The sequence below is a fragment of the Kryptolebias marmoratus genome, linkage group LG9 (genome assembly GCF_001649575.2).
Source record: "Kryptolebias marmoratus isolate JLee-2015 linkage group LG9, ASM164957v2, whole genome shotgun sequence".
In the NCBI taxonomy this organism is placed as follows: domain Eukaryota; kingdom Metazoa; phylum Chordata; class Actinopteri; order Cyprinodontiformes; family Rivulidae; genus Kryptolebias; species Kryptolebias marmoratus.
This window is the reverse complement of record NC_051438.1, coordinates 26,615,170-26,630,651: the sequence shown is the minus strand read 5'-3', so window position 1 is coordinate 26,630,651 and position 15,482 is coordinate 26,615,170. Positions and strand designations below refer to the sequence as shown.

Sequence of the window (15,482 nt, the reverse complement as noted above, 5' to 3'; positions counted from 1 at the left end):
GTAGAGAGCCGGCAAGTCAGGGAGGAGGATGAGCGAGGGGGGCTGAGGGGTGGTGGTGGTGGTGCTGTTTGAGGAAAGCGAGGCGAGGCAGAGCTGATTGAGATTCGGGCCTCCAGAGCTGCAGACTCGCTGCTGCTGGGAGCTCAGACAGAACACGCTCAGTTATTGGAATTTTTTTCTTTTTTTCTAATGAATTAATTCTTCTCTTCCAATTTAGGTGAAGATGAAAAGAGAGCAGGGCTGCAAGCATCAAATTTAGCTTTTTGTTGACCAGGCCCGGCCCGTTCTGCTCCTATTTTGTTCGGGTAATATCTGACACTTGTAATATATTATGTTTTTTCTCTTTTTTCTGCTCTTTTGAGAAGTCTTGTTTACAAGCCTCACCCCCCAAAAAAAATATAAAGAACAACAGCATGAAAAGAAATTTCCAATTTATATTACTGCATATATTTCACACTCATTTATTAACTCAATAACACTGAGAGTCTCCTCAGCCTAAACTTGTTTACACATCCGTACGACTACAACAAAAGTTATCTTTACTACTCATAATCAAACACACAAACATGACCAACACCTCCAACATTTAAGTTTTGACAGTGCCTGCCACTTATATTTGGTTTGGATTGGAAAAGCATCACAGTTTATTGTTTAAAACAGGAATGGGCTGATAAAACCTGAACAAAATCACCACAATTTCACAATATTAAAAGGAAAATTTAAAAAATGTGATTTATTTGCTTTTATTTTAATACTAAATTGCAAATACTAAGACTATAGCTACCTATAGAACTTTCTACATCGCTTAATATTGTTAAAAAATATGGGTATAATAGTGTAAGAATACTAATAGTTATTTTTTTTAATGCACAGGTATTTTAAAAGAGTTATATATAGGCAGATATATTATCTAAACTATAATGTAGTCAAATTTCAACAGAAAACAGCAACGTTTTGTCACATTATCCCTAAATCTATTACAAAAATCTATAAAACCTTTCCTTAGTTTTATGTTTCACTCTGTAGCTTCACGCCCTTTGGCAGGTCAAGTAAAACGTTAATTTTCAGACTCTGTGCTGCACACCCACACCAAAGAGTGAGAGCATACTGCGAAGTTCGGAAAACAAGAGGGTGTGTAGCCGTTTAATGTCAGAACAATCCGGTCCGGTGCTTCAGCTCAGGGTTCATGCTACAGAGAACATGGAATCCCTTTAGCCCGGCTGCTCGGCGCTGACAAGGTATCTGGCCTCGGATTCATTTAGACAGTCAGCAGAAGAACCCTAAGAGTCAGCGAGCCATCTGGATCAGACGGTGGTGAAGCAGATATTCACCCCGCCTCTCAGAAGGATTCTGTCCCCAAAGACAAAAGCCGATGAGCTCAGCTTCATTGCTTTCAGAGGACCTTCGTGTCAAGTTTGGATTTTCTTACCTGCACAATTAGCATTTTTTCCACTCTTATTCCTTCTATCTGTGCGTCACGACAATCTACAAACATCTTACTGCTGTCCTGAAAGCAATGCCTTTGGAGCTGCTGCAGGCTTAAGAATCGGCTCGCATTTTTAACATGAGAAATGCCGGTAGATTCTGAGGTCTAGAAGAAGGTGAGGAAGCATCTTTACAACACAAATTCTAAAACAAACATTTACACTACTCTGTAAAGATATCCATCCAAAGAAAGAACATCAGCTGATAAATTTAAATGCAATATTGAATAATTTGGTCATTGTGTGCTGGCTCTCACTGTGCAGTTTTCAGCCATCATAAATGAGCGGTACATGCCACACTGTGCAAGCTTGAGATCTGAAAATCTTTAAAGTAACTCGTGTCACTGTGTACAACGCAAGATTTAATAGATACATACTGTCCAACTTTTGGTGCAGAAAAATCTCATACGTCACAAAACTCTGATAGAGATTTCAGCCCAAGAGTAAAGGGAAATTAATCAAATCAAACTTTACTCATAAAGGGCCTTTCATGTGGAACATAAGCTGCTTTACAGCAGATATAAATGAAACATAAAAGGAAAGCAACAAAGAAGCAGGCAAGAACTACATAGCAGATCATTTAAAACAGCAGTAAGTTATAAAAGGTTTAAACAATAGAAGAGATCTGAAGGAACCGAAGAAAAAGCAGCTTCAATAATCAGGAAACGACAGAAGTAGGTGTAAAAATACAGTTTCTGACAGTTTAAGATTTGTCGTAGGTCGTCACTGGTTGTGAAAGTGATAAACCAGCTGTTGGTGAGCCTGTTTTACCATTTTTTCACGACAGATTTTGTTGAAGATGGCTGAAAATTGCAACAAAATGTGAACCGGCCTTGTCATCGCAAAAAAAAAAAAAAAAAAAATTCCAAACCAATTTTTTTAGTTGTGGTTCCTGGAATGTCTTCATTCACACAGAAACACCAAAAACAACCCAAAACACTGTAGTAACCATGCCAGCCCTGTATGAGGCGCTGTAACTCTAGCACGAAACTACACCAAAAACAGGAAACAGGGTGTGGAGCAAAAAAAAAACAAACTTGATTTTGGGTGCAAAATGTAAACACAAGAAGCAGACGAGGACACCTTTGGGTCATAGGTTAAATCAGAGGTGGAGCGATAACTCCATCATTTTCTAAAGGCTTTTGTATCGGCCGTAAATAACAAATGTAACCAGATTTATAAAAACAATGTTCCTGGGCTCCTAAAGCAACATTTCTGTGTGGACACACACACACACACACACACAATCACAACTATTTTACCAGGACTGAACGACTGCATTGCTTAGAGTAAAAAAAAAAAAAAAATTGTGACCAAAATTGTTAAATTTAACCAAAAATTCATTAATAGAGCAACACATTTACTAACTCAGTCATTTTAATTTAGAGCTGACCTGGTTTTTAAAGCTACCCAGAATGTTACATACTGGTGCAGTAGTGGTGTAAATAAATATTCACTCTTTCAGAGAACAAGTACAGACATTTTAAAATGTATACAAATCAAACAGATCATAGTGGCTTTTATATTTTATTCATGAGGACACAAGCACCATTCCATGTATGCTAATAAAACTGTCAAATATGATTTTAAAAAAAACAAAGAAAAAAAAAAAAGGAAAGCATAGGGGAGCGGAATCAAAGCGTTTAAATGTGTTTGATCTTTAACCAGTTTAACACCTTATCAGGCCATTATCATAGCCTGTGATCAATTATTTATGGGGGGAAGATATCAGGGGTCAGGTGTTACCTTTGTAAACATTGGCTTCCCGTGCTGGGTGACCATGGTGCACTGATCGCAGTCCAAGGTGATGCAGGAGTTGTGGAAGGACTCCTTGGAGTGTTTGAGGATGTAGTGGAGTTCGGTGACGCCGCCCTCAAACACCGTGCTGAAATAACGCGGTATCAACGTCCGGCCGATCGCTGCGAGGAGACAAAAGACGGGACGGAGCAGTTAACTAGTGAAAGAACCCAAACGCTAAATGATGTGGAGAAAATGGGTTCAGCTTAAGGGCAAAAAGGAACACAGAAAACAAAAATCAAATACTGCAACTTTTTACTCTGGTGATGCTGCAAAGCTTTACAGTGTTTCTCGTTCATCCATAACCACGAGCACTTAAACTCGACACATATCGTCACAGATTTCCTCTCTATATGCAGCATTTTGATTCTTTATGATCACACATTAGTGCAGATATCAGGTTCAAAGTGGAGTTTGGATTTTTCTGCCCAAGGATATTAAAACATTTAGTCCAGATTTAACCACCATCTTCTCTTTGAAAGACAACCAGTCCTTCACAGCAGCCTGAATATGGTCCAGTAACTCCATTTACTACTAGATGCTGACAGGCTGCTGCTAATTGGTTATAGGATTTCAGGCGCCAAGCAACTCAACACATAAGATCCAACATAAATAGAAATTACAATACATGAGATAAAACTATAGCACAAAACAGGTTTGATAACATGTGGAATTAGAAGATGTGATTATATTGGACTAATTAGGACTCCGTCACTTTAAATCTAATTAAAAGTTTGCAAGAAAACAAATGTATTGCCCACTTTGAAAGTCAAAATGACTAACTGGCTAAGATATTGAGGTAAAATTTGGTGTGGTAGTAGCTAAAAGTCATCTGAAACAACTACTCTGAGAGCAAACAAACCTCAGGAGATCTCAGAATATTGCATGAGATGATGTTTGAGGAAATTTAAAAAGGTCTGAACGAAACAGCTCTAACGCTGTCTCTTCTCAGCATAAGATGATTATAATTTAAAACTCTGACATGAAAGACGGCGGGCGATATGCATTCCTTTAGGAAATGCTAGGCCTTTAATTTAACTTTACTTTTAAACCACTTCACTTTTCCATCAGACCTGGCTTCTTGTGTTAAATAGCTGCAGACATCAGGACCATAAAGGCTGAAAGCACCCAGAGTGGACTGAAAATTTATTTTTGCTCTGCTGAAGAAGCCTTTATTGTGATCGTAAGGGTCTATCTGAAGTGCTTGTGTTCTTAAACTACAATATACGTTTGGGTCCAGGTTTAAATCTCCTGCCAGCGTGTTATTTGAACTTCATTACAGATACTAGAACTAAACTACTTTCCAAACCTTAAAGGAATAATTTGTCCTGTTTGTTTTCTTGCCACGAGGCAGATGAGAATCCAGATCTTCAGCGTGTTTTAAAGCACAGAGCTGAAGCAGAGAGACAATTAGTTTGACTTGGCATAAATACGGAAAACAGCAGGAGGCAGCTGGCCTGGATGTGCGCCAGTTCTAAACCTCCACAAACGAGGAACCTATTTTTACGCTACACCTGTTTGTTAACATAATCAACAAATGAGATAAAGTGTGCTCATTACAGAACTTCACTGGGACTGACAGACATATATTCTTGAACTCTGAATGCAGGTATTCTATTTTCTGCTTCTTCAAGAGAATTTATGAAGCCAAGTTCATCGATTTCTGGCTCGGCACACATGCAGAAGTAAGAATGCTGCCAGACTTCTTGTATCAGTTTCAGGTGAAATGTGAAAACTTTTATTCAACAAAGAGTGAACTTCTTATTTGAGGACCAAATAAGTTTTTTTTTTTTAAATATATATATTTTAATACAAAGTGCCTGAACACAAGAAATCCAACAAAAACTTTGCTTTATTTAAATTTGTGTGGAAAAGCCCATTTTAGACCAGAAAGAACAAACATACATGTTGCAGTCAGTGCCACAAATGTCTCAGGATTAATTCAATAAAATATCCCATAATCGTGTATTACTTGTGACATCAAATGTATTTGCACCACCACACCAGTGGCATAGATAACATTATATCATTGCATTAATTATCAAATATCCACTAGGACACTTCAGATAAAAACTTTCACTGAAAACGTTTGGGGTACTATAAATGAAAAAAAAAATTAAAACACAAAAAAGGCATAATGTCAGAGCAAACAGGGACGAAATATTTAGAATAATTGAATCAACACAAGACGTGTAAGAAGCTTCCAGGAAACAGTACCTGATCGGGTCTTCCCATGACTGAAAAGATTTAAATTAACCTAAAAAGCCTTTTATATCATTCTCGGATCTTAAAGCAGTTTGACAAAACAGTTTCACAAAACGGCCACAGAGTCGAGCCCGTCTCAAAGCTGCCAATCAAGCCGGCCAAGTCTCAAAAACATGTGAGCTTTCAGACATGAAGCGAGTTCTGCAGAACCAAAGAAGGTGTGGAGCAGAACTCAGTTGGGTTGACTTGGAGCCACTGAACATTAAGTATGGAACAGACATCTCCCTCAAAACATGAAGAATTAACTCAGTTTAGCAATCTTCATTGTGGTTAATCTAATTCTTCAAATAGGAGATAACAAATATTTAAGTCTGAGTCTTTTATTTGTGCAAGCATCAAGTAAATCTCCCAAGGTGAAAGTTCACATTTTCCAACACAAATGATGATTACAGATTTTCTTCAAACAAACATCATCATATATTTTAGCCTCTCAGGTTTTCATTGTTCTCATACACTGAGCTCTAAAGATTCCTCATGCAGGTGAGGCAGCAAACAGAAGCCAAGTCTTTCCACAGACTTTTCAGAATAATAAGTTTCCATGACTTAGTTTAGTATTAAACTGACATATTGAGACAGACAGCCTCTGCAGTGCAAACTTTCTGCAGAAGCCTAAAGAGACAGGCTGCATGATGAAAACTGGAGGAGGAGTCAGGGAGGGAGAGTGTCTTCAGTGTTTTACAGTCCTCAGGCTTTGTCTGCTTTCTATCTTTTCTGTGTTCGCTGGCTTGGAGGAGAAGCACGGATGATACAATGTTTAAGGCTTACAGTTCCCATTACGCCACGGCTGCTTTGGAAAGGCATGAAAGACACATATTCCTGAAACCTTTAGTTTCTTTTTCTTCTCAGCATGCTCTTTCTGATTCTGAAAATGTCTAAATGTATTTTGTAAATGGGGTATAGTTTTTTTAGAAGCCAAAAATAAATCTCATCAAGGTTTTAGAGCAATATTTTTTTACAAAACTGGAGCTTTACGGTTCCTTTCACCTCAAAACATTGTTTCCTCCTCAGCAACATCCATGAACCCAAAAATCATGTTACATGTCCTCTCTCTCCACCAGAATACACTAAAATAAGCCCACAGGCCTGATGCATAAACCATGAGCTTGCACAAAACCCTGCACATGCCTTTTTCATACAACAAAACCAACCAAGCTTGGACTGAACCATCAACACAGCCACTAAACTAAAGTTCAAAACACTCATTTCAAATAATCCTTTTAAAATACATCGCAAAGGCCTAAATCCACCCAAAATTACATTTATTATTAAATGAAATTTAAAAACAAAATGTGATTCAAATTATGGCAGTTTTGCCAACAGAGATAAATTAGAACTTATCTTGATCAGCTCAGTGATCTCTCATCAACTAATTAAATTCAGTAAAAAGTAAATATATAGTTAAAACTGAATTTTATTCTTAGTTTAAAAAAAACGATTCAGGATATAGAACAAAGTTCTCTGGTGCACAAATAAATATGTAGATGAGGCATCTGCACGCCACCCACAGCGAGCATCTGCATCAAACAGCTTTCACTTGGAAGGAAAAACCTGCAGCCTCCTCTGGTTACTGCAGAGCTCACGGTTGTTGTTTCAGTTACTTGTTGAGCAGATGTCCAGATCCAAGAATAACATCTTGGCAACATATTCTAAAACAGCCTACTTCTCCTGGTTTTATTTCTCCGTGGCTACAAGCTTTTTCTGCTGAACTCTAATACTGTTTTTCAGCACCGCCGGGCTGCACAGTCCTGCACACAGAAACGCCCGAGAGCCGCTCTGCAAACACAAGTTTCACCCAAACATCACCAGGCAGTTCCACTTCTGCAAATTGACTTGCTTCAGGGCAGCAACTCATCAAATGCACAGGAAATCTGAATGAGCATCGGCTCCGTCCAGAGCTGAGATTTTCTGCTGCCTGCAAAACATTAATGTTTCTTCCTAACAACATGCAAACCTCAGCAAAGTTTTCTAAAGTTTGACCTTAATTTTAGGTTATAAACATTATTATGACTCTCTAAAAAGGTCAACAATATTACAAAACCAGGGCTGAACTTTGATAATGTTAAGATAGAAGGAATAAATCCCTATTTTGCTTTCTAAAAGTCAATTTTAGGACACGATAACAAAAGAACGGTTTAAGTGGTTGCCTAAAAATACCAACTTATAAAATATTTGATACCAGGCTGCACAGAAATAATAAAAACTTTTCTTAAAAAATATAGATAAATAGTTTACTAAGCATTGGTGTGCAGGGTGTTTTGTTTTGAAAAATGTCCACTTCCTGTGCTTGACTCAGGCCCAGTTATTGTTTTACCTGCAAACCTACAGCTAATCCAAGCAAAAAGTTAAAAAAACCAACTACAGGAGAACTTTTCTTCTTTTACCGACTAGTTACTGGAAAAGGTGTCTTGTATGAGACCAGTGTGCAAAAACGATTAGGAACTGCTGAGTTAGAGAATTTTAGGACATGAATGGGTGCATGGATTTGTTTTCTGTATGAGTTTTTTTTAAGAAATGACCCAAAACATTTGTGATCTGGACACTGAGGATAAATTAAAGATGATGATCTTTAGTAAATGTAGTGAATCAATCAGAGAAAAACTTCCCACCAACAGCGGAAAGTTTATTTGTGCAGAACGACATGATAGATAAATTATAAAACCTTTGCAACTCCAAACTTTACTTTTAAATCAGGAACAAACCCAGTTTCCATCTTATGTAAGGAAACCTTTGAAACATTAATTCAAGAGGTTTTCTAGTAATGCATGTCAAATTAAAAACTAAAAATGTCTGCTAAACATTGTTACTGCATTCATCTCTTCATTTTTCTTTTCTTTTATGCAGCATTAGAACTACTTGTGTTAATGCTCCATTCACACTATTGGTTTCCAGTTATGGTTTCTTCTATACATTTTTAATAATAATACTAATATTAATATTAATAATATAGCCTGGTTTTGCCACAAGAAAAACTAGCCTGTTGAGATTCCTTTAACATTTTGTTCTTTTCGTCTTTCCGTTCTTCAGCATTTTCCTGCCTGTCAAATCCTCATCATTAGAAACACTGGTGAGGAAAAAAGAAGAAAAAAAAAGTTTGGGTAACTGCATTATCCAGCAGCACATGGCCTCTGATTTCAAGCAGAAATAATCCATCTTCGAGTCAACACTCTGCTGGGTAAAATTTTGCTCGTTCTCTTTTCTCCCCCCAGGGTAGCGGTTGGTCAGGAGGAGGCAGAGGTGGGGGGGAGTCGAGCTTGGGAATAAAACTTCATTTAGGAGTAAAATGTCCCCGAAGACATTGGCTCGAGAGGCTCTCATGGTCAGACCTGGATGGAAGAGTCTAAGATGAGGATGATGAGTGTGGCTGGGTGTGGAGGGGGGAGGAAACAGGGGAGGAGGACCCGTGACTGGCATGTTTTTTAAATTCGATAAAGTCAGGCATGACTAAATAACACATAAAATGTTTGGCATCGTGAGCAGAGACTGCGAGCGGGAGGAGGGGAGGGTGGCGGCGGCGGCGGGGGGTGGGCTCGGCGTAGATGACTGTGTAAATGATGCTCTTTCGCTCTCTCTGTATCTTGCAGCCTTCCTCGCGTGGTCTCTACCACGGCTGAAAAACAAAGTACATCTAGGAGTGGAGCTGACTGCTAATGTGGAAGAGCTCTGAGGAGACGAAGGGGGGAGAGAGGAGGAGGAGGAGGAGGAGGAGGAGGAGATGTACGGCGGGGGGAGGATTGGGAGTGAGAAAATGAGCAAGGGATGAAAGAGAAACAGTGAGAGGAAACTAGGAGAAAAGATAAAAATAATAAGTGCTTGTCAATGAGGGAAAGGCAGACTTGCTGAGGGGTGAAAGGAGGGAGAAACAGTGAAAGGGTGAAGCAGAGAGATAGAGGGAGTGAGGGAGGTCACACAGGTGATTCACAGATCTGCTCCTTGCCCATCTCACCAAACCATGCAGGAGTTTGGGTTGCGTCTTCTCAACTAAAACTGTCCTAATAAAAGTCAGCGTGCGTAGCTCAGGGAGACAGAGTGATAGATAAGCATGTAATAGTAGCTACGCAGGCAAGACTTGTATCATTTCAAGCACAATAGCCTTGTGTTTCTCCTCAGATAACTTCTAGCCCAGGCTCGAAAACCAACCGTTTGAAGGTTCTTAAGCAAAAAGATCATACAGTATATTTAAAATAAAACATGCAGCAATATTAATCCTCTTTTTCTTCAACCGTATGCAAATATTGGCCTTTAGTTTCCAGATCGACTACACATAGGCTGCGCATTGTCAGGCAACCTTGCAAGATCTAGTTTGAATTTTGAGGTTGCTGGAGTTTCAGATTTTGACAGGTTCTGTTTTTGTGGCCATGGTTGTCTCAAACAAATTAGATCTAATCTGGCAGCTGTGGCAGATTTGAAACATGAAAACTTAAAGCAATGGCAGCTCCTAACGGTAGAAACATGCTTGCTCATGCTTTTTTGTGTGACATGAATTTCGTCATCTTTCCACTAAAACCCTCACTCGCCTCTTCCATCTAAAACAGCAGCGCCAAAGATGCAACAAACAAGACACGGTTGTTTTGTGCAGACTGTGTGAGGAGACCTGCTTCTATCAACATCTGGATAATTTATCACTTATGGACAACAAGAATACAGAAACTGAGTCAAACTCCTGGTGAGAAATCACTCAAACTTCTTCTTCTTGCCCTTTGAATGAACAAAACAGGACATCATCAGCATTGTGATGGCAACGATAGATCCCGAGACAAACACTGTGAACACGAGGATGTGTGTGCACAAACAGGACGAAACCAGAGCAACTATTCTGACCTGAGAAGGATAGGAACAACAAACAACACTGAAGGCTGACGGCTATATATATTTGTTTTTTTGCTAAACATCTCATCTGTCTGTTAACAGGTTCCAGTTAGAACCACAACTTGAGTAAAGGTCCCTGCATCAGTTACTGACATGCATTAAAATATGGTCATTCTTAAAGGAAAATAAATTGAAAACAGACTAATAAAATCTCCCAACACAGTTTGTTTAAATATGCAACAGAATTTTAGGAAACTATTGAGTGTTTTTTGATTGATTAGTGTGTTTTCCTATGGCAGCACATTTCCAGCATCTAAAAGTTAAATGCAGCCTCCAACTTTTACATTTTTCTATTGTCATTTAAACTCCTGAGTTAAATATCTGAAATTAGCTGGTAATATTAACAATAATTTGGAAATAATTGTGTTTTTGCTATAATTGCAGAAGCCAATAAAATCATCTCTGAATGTCAGATTTTTCAGACAGCTTGGATACCAAAAACTTTTTTTTTTAAAAAAAAAGGGATAGAATCTGCAAAGTTAACTTTTATTTATAAACTGAATTCATATGAAGAAAATAAAGTCAGATGGATTGAGCAGTGCATCCACTGGACTGAATAAAAACCAAACATGTTAGCTAGAGGATGAAAGCTCCACTTTGACTTGAGAAACAAAAATGTGAGTAACTTCTTCCACCTGCTGAGAATATTTGAAAAAGCAGAAACTCACCAACAGACCACAAACCTAACGAGAAAAGAAGAAAAATGACATGAAAGACAATGGCTGTTACTTTTTTCCTCTCCTTCATCACTTCTCCTCGCCGTACTTTTTCTCCCGTTTCCTTCGGTGCGTTTTGATTTTCCTGCGCTGCGCTGATTGGCCCGTCTTCAGTCACAGGGCACTCCAGAGATACAGATTAGCTGGCACTTGTTTGGACGAACACGACAAGCAGCATATGTCTCTCAAGTAATGTGTACCCAAACATGCAATTTACAAATAATTAACGTGGTGTTAATTAGTCACATTAATTCATGCCACTTTGTTGGGATTGTTTCCCCCCGTTGGTCCCCAGGACTCCTGCCAGCAGCGTCTCTCTCTCTCAGCGAGACAGCCAGAGCCGTTTTTCCACTCCAAAGCCAGAGCGGGGCGGCAGAAGACAGAAGGGCCACTGGCTGGCATGTGGCAAACACACACACACACACACAGCGTATAAAAGCAACTTAGTTAAAAACACACCGAACTGTGCACAGCATGCAGAATACTTGTCATAAAAGTCCCAACACAAAAACACGACATGTTGACTCATCTCTTAATACGCACTCCCTGCCCCGTCAGCACCGGCTTTATTGGTTCCTGCTGAGGCCTTAATCAGATTCTAAGACCAGGTCACAGCTACACCATCGCCATTTTACAAAGGATATGTCATTTCCAAAAGCAGCCAACAATAATTTAACAGGACTAAATGTCCTATCACACATGATGGAGATCATTGTTGGACGATCTTTGATTTCATATCCAAAGCAGCAGTTTTACCACAAATAGGACTTTATAACTGCTGCTTCTTTCATAGCAACAACACAAGCCAACTCTTAGAGTTACTTAAAACATGTCTAATGATGTTTTTTTTTAAACTAGGGCTGCACACTATATTGAAAATGTATTAATATCGCAATATCAGCTTTAAAGAAAATACAAATTAGTCAATCAGAAGGACCCCCGCTCCTCTACATGCCCACAGCCACCAAATGAAGAGTGCTGTGAGCATAATAATGACAGAACAGGTGAGTTTATTTCAACTGATTCTACAATTATATCACAATCACGTTTTCATAATATTGTGCAGCCCTGACATTAACCCTCAGTGATTATATGAGAGAAATGTCTTAAAATTATTGACTTAAGTGACACAAGTCAGATTTTTGTGTAAATCCGAAGCATAAAAACTTCAGTACTGCAACTGAGAAACACGAGGAACCGTTTACATTTTGACCAAAACACATTCAGTCCGACTTCTGATTTACAAATAAAGTTTTCAGAGACGAATCAAGAAATACGAAGAAACTTCTTAGGATTTCTGGACTCATTGGCTCATGAAGGAAACCAGGGTTCACCGGCTGTTAAGGACCTTGGAACAGGTGTATAAGCTCCCATACAGAAATAAATATACCTGCTTTCTACAGTCTGACTAAGATGTACACTAAAGTACTTCAAATATTTAAGAGAAAAAAAATATATATCTAAATACCAAAATTCCCAAAGTGCACCACTAGATGATGAGACTTTTACGTTAATGACATCAAAATTCAGAGCTTGCTTAAAGATGTTCTCAAAACAAAAGCAGCTTGCTCTTTTTTTATTTGACACAATTTATAATTTCCTCCAAGTTATTAACCCTTTCAGCACAGAATCAAAGTTTATTAATGACAAGATCAGGATGAAGTAAATTTAGCTTCAATGTTGTTTTATTTTGAAGGTATGAAACATGCTGCCACATCATCATTTCTTAAAATCTGCACGTGTCCAGTCAACACAAATATCACAGACACAGTTTTAAAACTCTCCAGCTCAAAATGCTATTTTTATTTTTGTACAACTGTGTTTATTGTAAAAAAAATAATAAACCAACCTTGTGCATTCAGACAATAGGCACAAACACAACATAAAGAAGTTTTTCTATTGAAAATAGATTAGTATATGTGTAGATTTCATATAGTACTGCATTTGAATGTACTGTATTATAATATAATATATAATTAGATAGAATTTGAAGCTGGGTCTGAACTGGATCTATAATTTATAATAATAAATTATAATAATAATCTTTTTTTTCTTTTGTATAGGAGGATCATAAACAAATCAAATCATACTGAGAATCATGTACATCTGCACAGCTCTAAGGAGAATCAGAGCCTCAGAGTACGTTGTGATTTTAAAAAAACCTGATGTCCACTCTGACAAACACACATATACACACGCAGTATATATCTACACTAATGATGCACCTCGGGAGGCCAGAGGAAGTTTGTTAAAAGATGCACACCCACGTATACGGACAAAAATACATGCAAAAAAAAAATGACTGAACTATAGGCACTTATAAAACTTATAAAGCATTAAATGTAGTTCATTTTTCTTGAAAATTCCTTGTGTATTCGGTTGTAAATGTACAACTATACATATATATATATATATATACAAAAAAGGTTCTAGATCACACATATGCAGGCACAATAACTCAAAAGAAAAAGAGGAAATGCATCAACTGTGTTTGTGGCCATGACCATTTATGTTCTTTGTAAAAAAGCATTTGAGCTCAGCTTTTATAGCAACCACTCACTTACGACAAGCTCTTTATGTAAAACATCAGAAATGGTCAATCCAAAGTACTTCAGGCTCATTGTTATGTTGTAACAAAAAGAACAAATGGGTTACATCTTGAATCAGAGGATCCCCAGAATATTATGTGGCACCAATCACTGAATCTTAATCCCATATCAAGTTGTGAGTAAAAATCTGGCACCATTAGGCGGAAACAGAAATAGCTATAAAAGAAACAGTCTGTCCACTCTTCTTGTTAAACTGAACACAAGAGCAGTTTTTCATAAAAGGTCTTAATCAGAAAGGCATTATTTAAATTTCAGAGTTTGCTTTTTGTAAAATTTAGACAATCTGTGCTCAAGTAGAATCATTTATAAGCTTACGCCTGAACTACTCTGAATGGTCGTCGGTCTAAATTTTTGCTATCAATCATGTTTGATGAGTTATTTTTACGAAAGATGTCATTTCTATTTGGAACGAGGCTCCTTAAACTCGGGTCACTCAGTCTTTTCAGTTTAATTTGTCCAATGTTTCCAGGTAGTAGATGATAAAATCAAGAACTGATGCAACTAACTCACAGAATGAAGCCAAATTTTTAAAAAAACGGGAACGTGTGGGGGGAGGTTAAGAAAGTCTGGAGTACTCTGTGGGCGATTATGCAGCAAATTCAGTTCTCCGCACTGCAGAAGGAAAAAAAATAAAAAAAAGAATGAAAATGAGAAAAGGGCACCAAGGAGAGATGATACATTATGTTTGTGTCCTGCATGTTTTTGTCAGACAAAAGTTTCCTTGTTTTAACTGAGCTCATTAAATCAGAGCAAGGCACTTTACAGACGGGGAGGTTAGTGGTTCCATTTCCTGCAAAAACAAGATTCAAACATGTTGGGGAAAGGTAAAATCTAGATGGTGGAAAAACTTTGGAAATAAGAAGAGATTCTACAACAGGTTGAACCACCTATAATGTGTACCTGACTTAAAAACTACCATCACTTAAAAATATGTTCTGTTTTAAATGTAGTTTTCATATTAGGTGCAAGTTTTAGAATGTTGTAAAGGACAAATATAGGCAAAAAGGTTGCCTATATTTAAACCAACATTACATTGGTACCAAAAAGTGGATTCACTTAATTAATGGGAAATATATATTTTTTATATTTTTGCGAAAAGGAAAATTTAATTTTGGTGTTTTAGCAATACGTAAAATGGCTAAAATTAGTAAAACAGCATCAATCAGCTTAAACTACCAGAATAGTAAGTAGCAGAAGAGATCTCAATGTATTTCTATGTGGATTTTACTTCAAATGAAGATGAATATTTTGAAATATTTAAATAGCAAAAAAAATAAAAGTCATTGCAGATTATTCCCAATTAAGCTGAAGATTTTGATGCAGGATCTGATTGGCTAAAACAGCACAAAGTATGCAGAAGTAGTTTGATTGCAAAAAAAATAAATGTCCGAAAACTAAAAACCATAAACAGGAAATTAGTTTGGATGCTGACTCAACAGTTACACAATAAAAAAAAAACGTGCACGTTAAAACCTTTACTGAAACAAACAATTAAATTGGAATAAAAAAATATTTTACAAGTTGATCAAGTGGAGCAAACGCACACAGACGTCTGTGATTGAATTTATTTTGTTACACTCTCGTGTCTGAAATGTACATTTTCCCAGTGGACTATTCTCATTCTCAGCCGCACTTCTCTTTAATAATTTAACACATTTTGCTGCTCCCAAGTGATTCCAGTCCTGAGGGGTTAAAATGGCCGATCACAGATTTCACATCTGATGAGTTTCAACCTTCCAAAAGGG

The 15,482-nt window shown here is 37.6% G+C and overlaps 1 protein-coding gene across 4 annotated transcripts in view; it reads right to left on the bottom strand.

Moving 5' to 3' along the window:
- The window catches only part of ldb2a (LIM domain binding 2a), a 93,098-nt gene that overhangs the window by 33,068 nt on the left and 44,548 nt on the right, over positions 1-15,482 (bottom strand). For all 4 annotated transcript variants that reach the window (XM_017417535.3, XM_017417533.3, XM_037977395.1 and 1 more), the window contains exon 3: positions 3,231-3,403. In XM_017417535.3, the coding sequence (XP_017273024.1) occupies positions 3,231-3,403 (173 nt within the window). The remainder of the gene's footprint in view (positions 1-3,230; positions 3,404-15,482) is intronic.